At 46.2% G+C, this 16,848-nt stretch overlaps 1 protein-coding gene across 4 annotated transcripts in view; it reads right to left on the bottom strand.

Moving 5' to 3' along the window:
• USP21 (ubiquitin specific peptidase 21) overlaps positions 1 to 16,848 on the bottom strand; it is a 480,681-nt gene that overhangs the window by 43,755 nt on the left and 420,078 nt on the right. For all 4 annotated transcript variants that reach the window (XM_078669158.1, XM_078669157.1, XM_078669160.1 and 1 more), the window contains one exon: positions 16,479 to 16,586. In XM_078669158.1, coding sequence (XP_078525284.1) covers positions 16,479 to 16,586 — 108 coding nt within the window. The remainder of the gene's footprint in view (positions 1 to 16,478; positions 16,587 to 16,848) is intronic.

Consider the following 16,848-nt stretch of genomic DNA (forward strand, 5'->3'; position numbering starts at 1 on the left):
GAAATCTAGAGGTAAAATGTCTCTGAGAGAGTTCCGAATCCACGTCTGGTGGTGTAGAATGGAACTGATGTCAGCACACAGGTGTGGCACCTATATAGGCGTTGCAGGTTATTTCCTTGTGGAGCCACAAGTCACCTTCCGGTGTGCAGAGGTACTGCTGAAAGGTTTATGGTTCCAGTCTGATGCCTGGGAAGTATTCAAAAGGTGAGGAATGTATGGACAAAAATTTCTTTTAGAATTAGCCTGCTTGCAGGGGAGTGGCTCAATTGTCTCATCGAGAGGAGTTCCTGGTGCTACCAACCTATTTAGTTGGTTATGCAAAGACAAGGGAACCCAATTTAGATTGGTCGGGGACCTTTGGGCGCGAGTATTTTATACAAACAATGGTCCCCCACATCAGGAATAGAACAAAGAATTAATATAGAAATACAATGAAATCTATATAGGTTTGCCCCACTGGACAAAAAATCTTGTAATATATTTATCTTAAAGCAAACACCGGGCTCAGTTCAGCGACTTCATCGCCGACCTCACCAGCACCCACGCACTCACCTCCACGGACTACATCCTCCTCGAGGAGGTTGTACTTCCACCTCGAGAACAACAACAACGCCAACTCCGCCACCCTGATCGACAACTTTGCCAACCTCGGCCTCAGACAACTCGTCGCCGCACCCACCCACGCCACCGGCCACACGCTGGACCCGATCTTCTCCACAGGCACCAACGTCGCCTTCAACCACACCACCAAACTCCACTGGACAGACCACCGCTGCATCGATTTCACCTTCAAGAAACCAACCACACACCACCGCACCCAACAGCTGGCTCGCCGCTGCTGGAGGGAAATCACCAAAGACCGACTGACCACCACCCTCGCCCAGAACCCACCCACCGACCCCACCAACCCAGACGCCACAGCCCGCAACCTCAGACAGTGGAGCGACAACTGCTCCAACACCCTCGCCCCGCTCAAGAAACCCTCCAACAACCACGCCAGCAAGAGAGCCACCTGGTTCACCGACGAGCCCCAGACCTCCAAACGCGCATGCCGGAAACTGGAGAAAATATGGCTCCACGAACGCACCACCAGCGCCATCCGCTTGACCTCCTGGTCCAACGTCAACGAGACATGCAAGGTCATGAACACCATCCACTCAGGATCTCCGTCAGACCTGTGCCCACACCACATATTCAACAAAGCAGACGCAGCCATCACACCCCAACTACGGAAGGTCATTAACATTTCCTTCGAAACAGCGACATTCCCGGAAAGCTGGAGACACGCCGAAATCAACGCCCTCCTCAAGAAGCCCAAAGCGGACCCCAGGGACCTCAAGAACTTCCGGCCCATCTCCCTGCTCCCGTTCCCGGTAAAGGTCATCGAGAAAATCGTCAACGGACAATTGACCCGCCACCTGGAAGACAACAACATCTTGGACCCATCCCAGTCCGGATTCAGAAGAAACCACAGCACCTAGACAGCCCTCACCGCAGCCACTGACGACATCAGGCGCCAACTGGACAACGGCGAAACATCAGCCCTCATCCTCCTGAACCTGTCGGCCGCCTTCGACACGATCTGCCGTCGCACTCTAAAGACACGGCTCATAGAAGCCGGAATCCAAAAGAAGGCCCTTGACTGGACCACGTCCTTTCTCTCCGGCAGAACCCAGAGCGTCCGCCTCCCACCCTTCCGATCCGTAGCCACCAACATCATCTGCGGTATCCCCCAAGGCTCATCCCACAGCCCGACGCTGTTCAACATCTACATGCCCCCCCCTCGCACAAGTGGCCCGCCACCACGACCTCAACATCATCTCCTACGCCGACGACGACACCCAGCTCATCCTCTCCCTCACCAAGGACCCACACACCACCAAAACCAACCTCCACGAGGGAATGGAGGTCGTCGCAGACTGGATGAGGAGCAGCCGTCTGAAGCTGAACACGGACAAAACAGAGGTACTCATCCTCAGACCCACCGCCTCAGCCTGGGACGACTCCTGGTGGCCGACCACACTGGGAACAGCACCAACACCCACCGACCATGCACGCAACCTAGGATTCATCCTCGACTCCTCCCTCTCAATGTCTAAACAGGTCAATGCCGTCTCCTCCTCCTGCTACAACACCCTCCGCATGCTCCGCAGGATCTACAAGTGGATCCCAACCGAAACAAGAAGAACGGTGACACAGGCCCTCGTCAGCAGCAGACTGGACTACGGCAACGCACTCTACACAGGAATCCCAGCCAAACACCTACGACGACTACAACACATCCAAAACGCCTCCGCCCGACTGATCGTCAACACCCCTCCCGCCACAGCCACATCACCCCCCACCTGAGAGACCTACACTGACTCCCCGTCGACAAGAGGATCACCTTCAGGCTCCTCATCCACGCACACAAAGCACTCCACAACGCCGGACCAGCCTACCTGAACAGCAGACTCAGCTTCTACACCCCCACCCGCCAGCTCCACTCCGTCAGCCTCGCCCCTGTCCCCCGCATCCAGCGAACGACCTCCGGCGGCAGATCCTTCTCCTACCTAGCGGCCAAGACCTTGAACACCCTCCCTACTCACATACGGCAGACCCAAGACCTACTTGCCTTCAGAAGACTCCTCAAGACCTGGCTCTTCGAGCAGTAGCAGCACCCCCCCCCCCCCGCGCCTTGAGACCCTCACGTGTAAATAGCGCACTTTACAAGTACTCTGATTGATTGATTGAATGTCCCTTTCTGCCAGCCTTTACATGGCAGGTTAACCGCCATGAAAGGGCCGGCGGAAACTGATATTGTAATGCCTATGGCGGTGCCTCAGCAGGCACCACCACCATTTTAGGCATTACAGACTGTCTGACGGGCTCCTTGAGCCCTTTGGATTTGTGTTGGGCGGTCTTTCCGCCGCCGACCTTCCGCCCTCCTCTGACGTTGGGAGCACCACCGATAGGCTCTCGGTGGCGGTCCCACCGTCATCGTAATCAGGCCCTTAATTTCTAGCCTCCAATTTCAAATTCATTCACATTTACAGAATATTCTAATTTTTTTAAGTTTACATTTTGCTTTTTAATTTATATACACTTTATTAATCTGTTAATGTTATTTAATTTTGTAAGCAGTTGCGGACGCGCTGAAAGCATCAAAGACCCCCCAGGGATTTTTGACCCACAGTGTAGGAATTACTGAGGTAGGGTCTAGCATACCGTCTCATCATTTAAGTTAAGACCATATTTTGAAAAGCTTCGACCTACCCATTAAATTACAGTTTCACTTTGTTTCTATAAATTTGTCAATTAAACAAAATACTTTATTATTTGTATATGTGTTTGATCTACACTTGGTTCTGTAGTTTTGAGTATTATTTTGAGGTTCGAATCATATAAATTGCTTAGGCCGGGGTCCTCTGCTTCCATTAGGGATTCAGTGTGGGTTCCCGGAAGTCAAAATGTTAAGAACCAGGTTGAGATTGAGAAGGGCATTGAATTGCAGACCCATCACTTTTTTAGTTGGTTATAGAGCGTACCCATTTTTGCATCTCCGTGTTATAAAGATATTCAAAGTCTACCATTATGAAGAGTGGGACAATGCATCTCTTGATCCATCCAATTAACTTTTCCAGGGAGATGTGCTGCAAGTGCTGGCACTTGCCAATCCGTAGTTCGGTTGAAGATAGAACACTGATAGATAAAGAGCGGTCTTATCGCTGGCAGGAAAAGGTGTGCCTAAGCATCGGAAGGAAATGCTGGCCTTCAGCACCACTAGGGGAAGCTGACCCAAGTCAAAGAAAAATACTTATGTACTTTAAGAGAGGCTCCAGCATAAACTGGCACGTGCTGTGAAAGGGAGGGATGCTTCAATGTGTGGAACATTCTGGAAAGGTGCACAGTAAATGTTTACCCTATTTAGGTCTATAAGTGCACACTGCCATGAACACTTCCTGTCTGACTTAATGGAGCAAAGCAGACATCAAAGTATGTACGAAATCCGAGGACCATGTCTCTTACTTGAAGAATTTATCTTTAACATAACTACATTTGGTTGCTGTAAATAATTATATGAAAGCCTTAGTCGCAGGGGAATTAGAATGTCATTCTCGCAGTAATCAGGGATAAGCCCCTCCTTTAATCTTGAAAAGAATAGAAAAAATGAAAAGATATCCCAGCCACCCAGGTCAAAACTCCTTGGCTTGCAATTTTCAATCAGGACAACCTGATTAGTGATCACTAAAAGTAGCAGGGGGTGAGTATTAGAGGTAATATGGGACTCAACATCCAGGTCTCAATTTCGTTTGCTGCAACTGTCAAGTACTTGTGAATGTCCATATTGTAACAGAGTAAACAACTTGTGAGTTGCTGGAATTTCCTCTCTTGCAGTACGATTCTTACTACCTGTTTGTATGTGCTTGGCACATAGCCGTTGAGGTTGCGCAACGTCAAAAGACCAAGCACCAGGAAAAAGCCCCCAGCAATAGTACATTTTGTTTTATTAATGGTGGAAGCGTGGTACGTCCACTTATTCATAAAAAAGGTGCTGGTCTTCAAAGACTGGTCTTGGTTTTATATTATTTTTTCCTCAGAATTTTCACTAACCCATAAATAGACTAGGTTAACTGTTTATGAAAGCCACTCAAAATTGGACAGCCTGACTCAATCCTGAACTTTCTGCTACAGGCTAAGAAATCAAGCAGTTTCGTCAATGTGGAGCTGGGAGCAGTACTCAACGTGTGTCGTGTTCGCCAATGGTGAAACTCAGAACTTTGTCGGCAATACAGACACTGAGGCACTTCAATCATTTCGAGTTTCTAAAAGCAGCAACATCAGATAGACTGATGTGGCCATTTGCAGGTTATCACGTCACAAACTCAGCCTAGTCCACTTACCTCCAGGAATCAACATGGCAGATAAATTCAGAAGACACGTTCTATAGAGGTGGGACCCAGCATGCACGCTTGCACTACAATTTAAAATGGAAGAACCTTTTATATTTTGAAGACCCCTAATTAATGTATAGTTCTGAATCTAGGAAAAAATAAATCTAAAACCTATAAAAATCACTGTCTCCAGATGAAGAAGTTACTTCCCAGCAGTAAGGCTCTTTCTGGTGGCTAATCTATCTTACTGCAGATTCATCAACCTTGGGGTGGTTGGTCTGGTAAATACAAATAGGCTGAAAGGGGCAACAAGTAATCTTCAACTGGGCCCAAGGCAAGACAGCACAAAAATCAGAACATATGACAACTTTGCTTGTAATGGGTCTGTGTGGTGGGAATTACACCAGTCAATAAAATGTTCCCGGTGTCCGGCATCAACAGATTTAGTAGATACCCCCTTGCCGCTGCAATGACATCGACTGCTTCGGGAGTGAGGTCAAAGGCAGTCAACTGTCGCCACTCAATCTCCACACATGGAGTTGAGATTGTGCAGGGTCCTGCCCTGCTGGTGCGAGAGAAGATCTTCCTATAGTGGCAGCCTGATATGAGGACAGATGCCCATGGCCAGAAGTTCCTGGTACCACACACTCCAGGCCCAATCCGGAGCCACTAGGGTGATCTGGACCCAGTCATTTCTGATCTTCTTCATAACTCAAGGCAGGAAAGGCAGCAGCAGAAAGACATAGAGGAGTCTCGTGCTTCACTCTTGGCGGAATGTGTCTCCAAGAGAGAGAGCCTTCTTGGGAATTCCAACCTGGAAATGGGTTGATAATATGCACTGTCTGCAGTGGCAAAGAGGTTGAGCAAGGGCTCATTGCCGAGTTTGACCGCCCTGGAGTTTAAAGATCCTGCCAGGTGGTTCATGACCAGTAGGATGCCCTGCCGACTCAGACAGTTCCAAAGGTGCAGTTTGTCCTTGCACAAAGGACCCCATAAAGCCCTGCTTGTTGCAGTATCATATGGTAGTTGTTATCCATGAGAACCTGGATCAGCCTCCCTTTACTGGATGGTAGGATAGCCTCAAACGTCAAGCAAATGCCTTGCAACTCCAACAGATTTATATAGAGGTGAGTCTCCACTGGAGAACAGAGGGCTCTGATCTCCACCTCTCCCAGATGACCTACGAAACCAACAAGCAATGTGTCAGTCACCTCTGGGCGGGGTAGGGAGTAGAGTCTGCTGCCAGTCCAGCTGTAGTCGAGAAGCCAACACTGTAGATCCTGTGTAATCTCCTCTAAATCCAGGATGGAATAGGCCAGGTTCTCTAGGTACTGAGCCAGCAGCAGAGCCCTCAAGTTCCATCTGGCATAGCCCACTAGCAGGATGCAGGAGGCCAAGAAGTCTCAGAGCCACTCTCGCTGAGATCCAGGAATAAGACTAAAACATCAGGATCGTGGCCCGAAATTGCACTGTACCTTGAATGGCTCAGATGAATAGATGCCTCTGTGAAGGAGTCAGCTGAGACCTTAGCACGTTGATCGAGAACCACAAAGATGTTAGGAGCTTCATTGTCATCTGGAGATGGTATACGATAGACTGTGGCAAGCTTGCATTCAACAGCCAGTTGTCGTAGGGGAAAACTGGTCACCCCACCCTCTGAAGAAGTGCTGCAACCACAGCCATCACTTTCGTAAACACCAGAGGAGGCAGAAAGGGATAATGTCAAGTTAAAATGCTTGTGGCCCACCTTCAACCACAGGTAACGACTGTGGGACAATATGATGGGAATGTGAAAATAGGCGACCTGCAGGTCAAGTACTAGCATCCAGTTTGCTGGATTCAGGACAGGCAGGAGTTCATTTGAGCGTCTTTAATTTGTCCTTTTTTCAGGAAGAAATTGAGATGGTGAAGGTCTAAAATAGGAAGGACGCCTCTATCCTTCGGCACCAGAAAATAACAAGAGTAACATCCTGTCCCTATTTCTGATGCCGGGATCCTCTCTATGGCACTCTTCTCCAAAAAGCCTCAACTCCCTTCCACAAAATGGATAACTGGTCCTCCAACAGCCACTTTGGTGGAATGAGTGGCAGGTCTGAAAGGAATGGAAGGGCATAACCTTGCTGGACTATTTGATGCACCCAGCTGTTGAATGTGAAGCAGTGTCACCCGTCGACGCAATACTTTATCCTGGCACCAATAAGATGCCCATGTGCCACCGAGGATAAGCTAAAGTGACTTGATGATAGTAGCATGGAGGTGGAGGTCGGAGACTAAGCAGTGCGTTGCCCCTGAGTGCCTAGATGTTGTTGACCGGATCCCTGACCCCTGCCTTTTTTAAGGACTGTACATCACTTGAGAATCTCGTAGATCTCATCCACGAACGGTGCTGAAGCATCACACTGGTAATATTGGTCTTGCCCAAGCAGTCAGTGTAGTCCAGCCTAGAGCTGATGACGTACTTTATTGAGTTCTGACCATGCTGGATAATCTATGTAAGATTGGCGCAGAATGTTTTGGGGATTGCTGGCAAAAAAAAAAAACTGACCGCATTCCACAATGCTTACGAATATCATCCCAGGATGCAAATGGCATTTGCTAAGCACAAAGTATATCCTCTAGTGACAGATCTCTTCTCCTTCCCTAATGAAATGATGGTCAGCCCATGCAGTTCAAGCAAAGCATAAATGAGGAAGCTGCACCTCTTTGGTGAGCAGATTATGCCAGCACATGACCCAAAAAATGATAGAGACCCCCAACACAGTGAAGAGAAATCTTACTCATCATCATCATTATATCAAATGTATTCGATTTGTTTCTTTGAAAACCATAAAAGCAAACATGCAAATAAGATACAAAATACATTATCACAAGGTTATTGACATAAAATACATGATGAAACAAGATAAATAAAATAAAAAGATAAAAAAACATCATCAAGAAGTACTAATGTTTATTCCTAACCGTATCACAGACCATAACAAACTAGACACCTTACAACACATCACCAGGGAATTCAAGTGTTGTAAAAACAACAGAGCAGGCAGACATTGCTTAAAATGGCGGTCAAGGAGAATAGGTAAAATGTAACGTTTAGGTGGTACAGCATAAGGCCATAAAAACATAGTGCAAGGTGCATTGAGTCGAGAAGCCATCACAGGTGCAGTTAATCAAGGATGATGACCAGTCATTAATGGCTGAAAAAGTGATTCAACTGTGAAAAACACCCAGCCTAGGGCTTGTCAGAAGGTACCTATGCTGTTGATTATGTACGGTAGTAAGGTGCAGCTGAGTCATATCAGTAACCAGTGTAAACTGATTTTTAATAACACCGGGTTGGCCATTTTCCTTTAAGAATCTTTGGTCATTGAAAAAGGACAAACAGTGTCTTTTTAAGTCTCTTCTGTGCACTTTAGGTAAGACATTAAGTGAATCAAAATATCCAGGATGACCCTGATTTATGCAAAACAATTTGACAAGCTTAACCCAAGAAAACCCCCCAGAATAAGTTAGATTTAAACAGTCATTCAAAATCATACAATTTAAAATAGTAACATCCCTAGTCTAAACCTTAAGCCACAATAAACTAGGCTGTATGATGATCACATCAGGTAAAGGGGTCCATAGCTCTGCATGGCAAACAAAGGTAAGACAAGTGGTAGGGGCAGCTATAAGATTCTTTTAAACGTTATTTTCAAGTCTCAGGAGTGAACTAACATTTTTTTAAACCCCAGATGCCTGACCCGTGATGGGCTACAGAAACACATTTGGAGTTTTAAATGGTTAGCATTTCTTTCACTGGCTTGTCCTCCAACTTACTTGCAAATTTGAGACGTGCTGAAATAGATTTCTTAAAGTACTGCAGTATATTCTCAACTGCTGAGGTCCATAGGCTACGGGCATCAAATAAACTACCAAGATAACAAAAGGTCGGTACAAGACCTAACTTGGCGCTGTTTACCCTAAAATCCCAACACTTCTGCAGATTCCACCCGCACTTCATTAAAACTATTATACCTGGTGCAGGCTCCTTGGAGTGTGCGACTTAAGGACAGCATGGTCAGCATAGAGCAATCAAGGTATAGGTCTATACCAGGTCTGGGGGGGGGGGTCTCTACAGAGACTGCATAAGACAAACTCTAAATTGTTGATACATAGAGTAAATAACAGGGGTGCAAGTAGCCAGCCCTATCTGACCCCCTTTTCAAGGTCAAAGGTGCTACAGAATTCACTCTTGAGGACGTAAACTGCTGTGGATTTTCCTACCGAGTATAGGTCTCGAACGAAGGCTATGATAAATGAATCCACCCCAAAATCTGATGAGATAACCGTTACAGGGGTCTCCAACCTTATCTGTATTGAGAGCTACCTATGTTCAATAAAACACATTAACAGCTACTAATATTATTAGTGTAGTAAAATTTCAATTTCTTTATATGTATAATAATTGAACCAAGCAAAATCTTTCTAATTTAATAAGCTGGGCTGCACACAGGTAAGCTACTCAGAGTTAGCTCAAGAGCTACAGTAGCTCACGAGCTACTGGTTGGAGACCCGATAACCCATAAACTACTGTGTTGTACACTATCGAAAGCACTCGATAGATCTACGAATGCTAAAAACTGGCGATCCTTCTTCATAAAGGTGTACTTACCGAGGAGTAAATTAAGGTTGAGGCTTCGTTCTACTGTTCCCAAGTTTTTGTGAAATCCATACTGAAGATCACATAGTATATTGTTTAAACTCAGCCCACTTGAATGAATGAACATTGTATTGACTCAGCCCACTCCTTCAGGAAGTTCATTGAAATTCTCCTGCGACTTTTATCATAGACTCAAGGAGCGATATGGGGCGATAACATGACGGGTCGGCAGGGTCACCATTCCTAAAGATCGGAACAATTAGGGACTCCGACCGGGTACTGAGAATACCAGAATGGAAGCAAGCTCAAAGAACCCTAGTTACGATGGAACACCACAAACTAATGTTTGCCTTGAAGAGGTCAATGGAGATACCATCCTGTCCAGGACCTTTACCAAAGCTGAGTTGGTATCGTGAGGGGGAATGTTATTATTAAAATTCACAGCAACGAGATTTAACTTGGGGAATAGAACACAAACAATAATCAAAACATATAAGGCAGATGAATCAATTCTAACAATATGATAAGGCAACTGGTTAGAAACATAATTAGTTAACCCCTCTTGAGCCTGCCAGCATGAGAAGATATGGCAGCTAGATGAAAAGTCTTAAACACATTGATATGAATAAGGTTCAAAGCCCATTTCTCCTGTAAACAGACAAAAACTAAACATAGACACAAAGTCCACCCAGAAGGGAAGAAGAACCTTAGAATGGAATCCCACCACATTCCAAAAGAGAAACTGGTAGAGAACATGCTGCACAGTGTCTGGCGTCCTGGGGTTAGAAACGATAAGAGTATTATCTGCCACCTTACTTGTCCTAATCAGGCTACTCTGCCTAAAATTACAAGTTACATACCTTCTGTAACACTCTTTCTGGTGGATACTTTTACTGCAGATTTCTCAACTTTTGAAAATTCCCCAGGCACCATACTGGATTGGACAACTTCCTAGCAGTACTTCAATGTCCCATAAGGTGGCGATGTGCAACTCCACGCAGCCCCAGAAGTGATGGAGTGGAGCTGAAGATAAACATAAGGCCTGCAGGCTGCCAAAAGTTACTATCTCTTTCCGCACCTTCAGATGCAGACCTTAGATCAATTTTTGGGGACAATGTGCTGATCTTTGTCTTGGGACCTTTTTTGATTTTAAAGAATCCACTTCACCGAACGGGGAGGAGAGAGGAAAGTGGGAAAGCTATACAGTTATCAACAGAAAGAGTATTATTGAAGGTAATTTGTTCCTCTGATGGATACTTATAAATACAGATTCCTCACCTTTTGAACAGGTAGCAGCAAAGCAGCACCTCCTCAAGGTGGAGAGTTTGTGAAATGGGCTTCAATCAAACACCCTGTAAGACTGTGCGGACAAAGTTACCTTCCTGCCGGATCTGGCTGTTGAGGCAATTGTGCTTCAGAAACATATGTACAGACGCCAAGTCGCAGCTTGGTAGATGTTAAGAACAGGTATTTCCTATACTAGCACAGTCGTAGAAGCCATGGCTTGGGTGGAATGAGCCATCTGGGGGTTGCTGCTTGGCAAGTGTGTAACAGATTTTGATACAGTGTACCATTCATCTTGACAAAGTCCTATTTGGCTCTGGTTTACCAATCTTTGCCCATGATCTGAACAAAGACATTTGGTCTGGCAAAGAGGTAAGCCAACAAGGTTGGGGGTCAAACAATGGAGTCTCTCTTCCTCCTAAGAGAGGTGAGGGGGAGCATAGAATACCAGCAGAGTGATTCTTTGACCGGTGTGGGACGGCTTCACAACTTTGTTCAGCTGTCACCACTCAATCTCCAAGCATGAAGTCGGGAGAGTCTAAAGGACAGGGTGCAGAACCCTGCCCTTTTCCTGAGACAGCGGCTCCTCCCGGAGGGGCAGCTTGACCCGGGGACATGTGCTTACGTCCAGGAGTTCCTAATACCATACTCTCTGTCCCCAATCCAGAGCCACTATGGTGAGTGAGGCCCGGTCTGTCCTTATCTCCTTGAAAACTGGGGTCAGGGTGAGTCCAGAGTGCCACCCAAGGCGGAACGCATCTCGGAGCGAGAGACTCCTTAGAAAGTCCAATGCACAGAAGTGCTGACATTGTGTTTTCTTGGCAATTGGGAACAGATCTAGCCAAGGTTCTCTCCGGGTGCGGAAGAGCCCTTGAGTCATCTCTGGGTGTAACTGCCATTTGTGATCCGCTAGATGCCTACAGCTGAGCTTGACCATCCTTTCATTCAAGGAGCCTGCGAGGTGCTTCACCACCCAGGAAAATCCCTTGGTGGTCTAGCTATTTCCAGAGGTGCAAGGCCTCCTGGAACAGTGCCCGTGACCCCACCCAGCCATTTTTGTTGCAGTACCACACTGTGATAGTGTTTTCAGGGAGCACCTGTAGCAGCTTCCCTGTGATGCATGGCAGGAAGGCTTTTAATGCCAAGTGGATGGTCCTCGGCTCCAGAAGGTTGATGTGGAGCCTGCACTCTGCTGGAACCCAGATGCCTCTGATCTCCACCTCTCCCAGATGGTCGCCCCAAACTCTGGGTGGGGAAGGAAGAAGGGTCTGCTGCTGGACCAATCGCGGTCCAGCAACCACCACAGCAGATGTTTTTCAGTCTCCTCCGAAATCTGAATGTGGTCGGGGAGGTCTCCTTGATGTTGGGCCCACTCCATTCGGATCCCACTGTAGAGACTGCATATATGACCTAGCATGTTTGACTAGCAGGATACAGGATGCCATCAGTCTCAGAGTTGACTGCACTGAAATCTAGGATCAAGGTTGAAAGATGTGGATCACAGTCTGAATGTCCAATAATCTTTCTGGGGGGAACAGCTTTAATAGCTGACTGGGCAGCTTGCAGACTTTGACCTTGTGGGCGTTAGGCACCGCAGGTGTGACTGCAAAATCCTCTGTTGGGAATGGACAGGCTGTCCGTAAGGGGGTGCCTCATCCAAAACCGTGAAATTAGGGTTGGAACTGGTAGCAAGGAGGGGCAGAGAGGCCCAGAGAGAAATAGGTAGCCCTGCTCTCATTAAATTGCTCATAAGCGGAATTAGCTTTGTCCCCGTAAAAGGCGTGTCCTGTCAAAGGTCAGGACTATCAGTGAGGACTGGATCTAGCTGGAAAACCCAGTTGATCACAGCCACACATGGTGGCAAATGGCAACACTGGTGCCAATAGCTCGTTCGTTCAATGGAATCGGTGTCCAAGCCACAATGAATTGTGAACTTGGCCACATCACGACCACCATGAATTGTTTCAGGCAGGATAGGGCAAAGGCAGTCAGGCACAACAGGGAGGACTTGCGCCACAGAACCCCAAAGGACATGGGAGAAGCGCCCCAAGAAGCAGGTATCATTGACAGAGCTGAGGGCCAAGTTTGACGTCAGAGAGAACAGTGTCATTCTCCTCCTGTGTCAATGGAGTCGGCATTGCTGTCGAAGTATGTGGCTTCGTCAGAGCTCTCTTGCATGAAAGCTGGGTCTAGAGTGGAGCTGGAGGCAAGATGGGCTTAGAGATCCAGCTGGCACAGAGAGCACCCCAAATAGTGGTACCCCACATTGAGGGCCTCTTGGCTGCCTGAGGCACAGAGGCATGTCTGAGGGAGTTTGTAGGGATCTGAAAAGCTGAAGCATAACTGCATGGAACTCTTCGATCTGAACTAACTTGGCATTCGGCACAGGAAACATAGATTGTGATGGCACAAGTTGCAGGATTGGCTCTGAAGTTGGCTGACTTCGGGAGCGAGATCGAGAAGAGTGCCATTGTCCACATGCCTGCTCAGGTGAATGTTAATGGCAAAAGGGAGCGGAGTCCTGCTTCAATTTCTTGTGTTTTATTTTGGATTTACATGATGACTTGCTGCGATGACTCTGTGAACTAACCTTGGACACAGACTGTGATTTGCAGACGCCCGACGAGGAGTCTTCTCATAGTTGGCAATGCAGAGCTTCGCCTCGCATTCCCTGATGGCCATCAGGTTCATCGACGAACAGTCGGTGCAGGCCTTTGAGTCGGGGAGTTGGACATTTGGTTGTGACAGTCCCTACAGGGCTTAAAACCTATAGTTTTGGAGGTGACATCCCTTGCATACAGGAACAATTTTGAGGTGAAATGTCTGAGAGACATGAAGGGAGATCAGAAGACCCATATGTCACTTTTGGAAAGGAACGCGTCTGTGTGTAGTTGCAGGGTGACACTTTCCAGCGTGCAGAGGTATTGCTGAAAAGTTTCCAGATCCTGTTGGATGTCTCTGGAGTATTCAAAAGGTGAGTAATCTGAGGTTAGTCAGTCAAATATACTTTTATTTGATTTCATTAAAAAACCCATGAAAGGGTGGGAAAACCACCATGAATAAAACTTACAAAGATAAACATTTAAAAAAATAATAACAATGTATATCTTTGCAAGTTTTATTCATGGTGGTTTTCCCACCCTTTTATGGGGTTTTCAATGAAATCAAATAAAAGTATATTTGACTGACTGACTGAGGTTAGAACGAACTCTTGATCAGAAAGTACTGAAGTGGTATCTACACCACAGGATTGAACGACTGTTGCTGCCTGTAGGCCACCCCCCTGGAGTAACCTCTGAATTTAGAAAATACATTATGGGAAAGCTGCTTCGCTTTTCCAACAGTCATAAGAACCATGCAATGGCTGAGCGATCTTTGAACTCTTAAAGAGCAGGGTCTGGCTTTACCCCAAAAAAGGTCTGGCCCCATCGACGGGCATGTCCTTTAAGGGTGCCTGTAAATCACCTGACCACAGTGGTACCAACGGCCATGCCAATTCAATCCAGAATATCCACATCAGCATGAATCACAAACTTAGCCGCAACCGGTCTGTCGTATTATTTGTGCCAAAGCAGCTTTGAGTTTCTGGGGCCAGTGGTAAGATCGCGTTGGCTATGTCCTTGAGAGCATGTGTGTATCTGCCCAGCAAGCATACATCTAAGGACCAAAATCACTTGCAGAATGGATTCCCTGTCCAGGGGATTGACTGGAAAAACGTTAGGTTTAACCTTGCTGGTGGAAGCCTGCATGATAAAGCTCGCAGGTAGAGCGTGTGTAGTCAGATAATTGGACAACTAGGTGCAGGTCCAGCTCCCCAAGCCATTAGCCTGCTAAGTTGTTGGCAAGAACAGGGTTTTGACCATGTGCCCATTATAGTGTCAGTAAGGGCCTCATTAAAAAGCAACAATGGCTCAAAGTTTGCAGGCCCTGGCTAACGAATTTCTGTGAGGATGTATGACTGTTTCAATGGAAGGATAGTGCAATTTTAGCACCTCAGCTGTCCTCCTCATCACCTCTGCGAACGAAGCACTTTTATCCAATGGTGGTCCATGTAGTGAGGGAATCTTAGTTTTAGAGGAAGTGTCAAACCCAATGCCATTTTGTAGGTCCAGGTATAATGCATCATCAGTGTAATGAGGAGGGATCAGAGAATAGTCCTCTTTATCATTTGTATCCTGAGAAATCTGACCTGGTCCTTCAAAAGGTGAGCGTCCGAGGCAAAATAATGGATCCTCTGGTCATAGCTGCGTCTCAATAGAGGTTTCAGGTTGGTTGCTCTTTTACAATCGCGTAACATGAAATCAGGGCCGAGGCAAGTTTGGGATTGGATATGGATGTTGGCAAATTACCAGTCTCGAACCATACATTTGCAGCATGGCCTCCCTGTAAGCCTGTTAGGCTGCAGTGTCAACAAATACTCAGGAAATTCAGATAACACCCAGACCAACTAAAGAATCAGCTCTAAAGCCTGGGTGGTGAACAGGTGCAATGTTTATCTTGAAACCCTCACGTCTTCTCTTCAGAACTAGTGTGGCAGTGCTGGAGTTGATTCCTGCTTTGTCTTTTTATGTTTGCATTTGGACTTAGATTCCAACTTACCCAGGGATTCAAGCGGGAAGCTGACTGTCTTGTAGAAGCGACTTTGCAACCAGGACCAAGACCTGGCATGAAATTTGGAGGTTAAGCGGGACTTGTGCTTTGACCACGACCTATTGTGTTCAGCAAAGCAAAACTTTGTATCCTGGATCACCTTCGGATGCATAACAATACATATGTCACACAACTTTGAATCATGGCTAGAGCAAAGGTACCAGAGAGACACCTTGTATGGGTCTGTTACTGGCATCTGCTTCCTGCAGTCACAGCTAGGATTGATCTTGTAACTACTGGAGGGGACATAGTTGCCTAGCACACTAAAGAAATGTTTAGGGGTTGTTAGAATACCAACGTAAGTAAGGAGTTCTGGATCCAAATAGGAAGACGTGAAGAGAAGGAACTGATGTCAGCATGCTGGGCTGGAGCTTATATGCTTCTCTGCTCTGTCACTTCCAGGGCAGTGCAGATCAAATATAGAGCAATATGGCACCACCTTCGGAGCACTGCTGTGAATTGTTTCCAGATCCATACAACGCTTGAGGAATATATTCAAAAGATAAGGACTCTATGGTTAGAAATATCTGTCAAAAACTGTAATACCCCAAGATGGTTAATTCAGAGACAAATTACAGCAAAAGGCAAAGAGTAATTTTACTTGGACCTTTTAGACAGGCAGTCAAAATCTTTAATGAGTCTTATAACTCAGATTTAACTGACCTTTTTCACGCTCACTGTGAAAGTGGCTCATGAAGAACTCATCATTTATTTATATCCCTTGCGTGCACTACTGCTCCACTTACAATCTCAGATGCTCTAAAGCTTCTACAGAATGAAACGCTAATGGAGAGAAGGTCTGAGAGCAGTAGACAATTAGGGTTGGGAAAAAAGGTTTCATTTAGAAGGACATTGGAGAGGGCTGCCTCTTTAAATATGGCTTCCATGCAGTGTGAGCATGACTCAGTCAGAACAACAGTCATGAAACTATGCCTACTTAGTAGAGTTTTTTGTTGCAACATTACTTTTAAGAATCAAACTCAATGAACAAGCAACCCATAGGAAACGGACACAACATAAGCCACACTTACCAGCTTTTTCGCTTGCAAACTCTTTGAGATTCAGTCTCTGAAGTGGAAAGTCCACAAAGACAGAACATTTCTTTATTGAGTATCTGGTTGTGGAAAAACGGTTCAAGTCTGAGAGAGAACAGGGTAGTTAAGGACAAATTTGTTGAGCTACTTAATGAAAAATGAAAAAATAGCAACTGTACAAAAGCACTAATCACCTTTTATTACTATTTGAAATTGCAAAATTACACTTGTAGGAAAATGTTGGAATTGGATTCACAAAAGCAGAACTACCAATGTTAACCAATGCTAGTCTGTTATATAGTCAAGTCACTCATTCAGATGAAGCTGTAGAAGTGGTTTTAAACTTCCTTTCCCCAATTTTTACTGT

This window comes from Lissotriton helveticus, chromosome 12, assembly GCF_964261635.1.
Source record: "Lissotriton helveticus chromosome 12, aLisHel1.1, whole genome shotgun sequence".
In the NCBI taxonomy this organism is placed as follows: domain Eukaryota; kingdom Metazoa; phylum Chordata; class Amphibia; order Caudata; family Salamandridae; genus Lissotriton; species Lissotriton helveticus.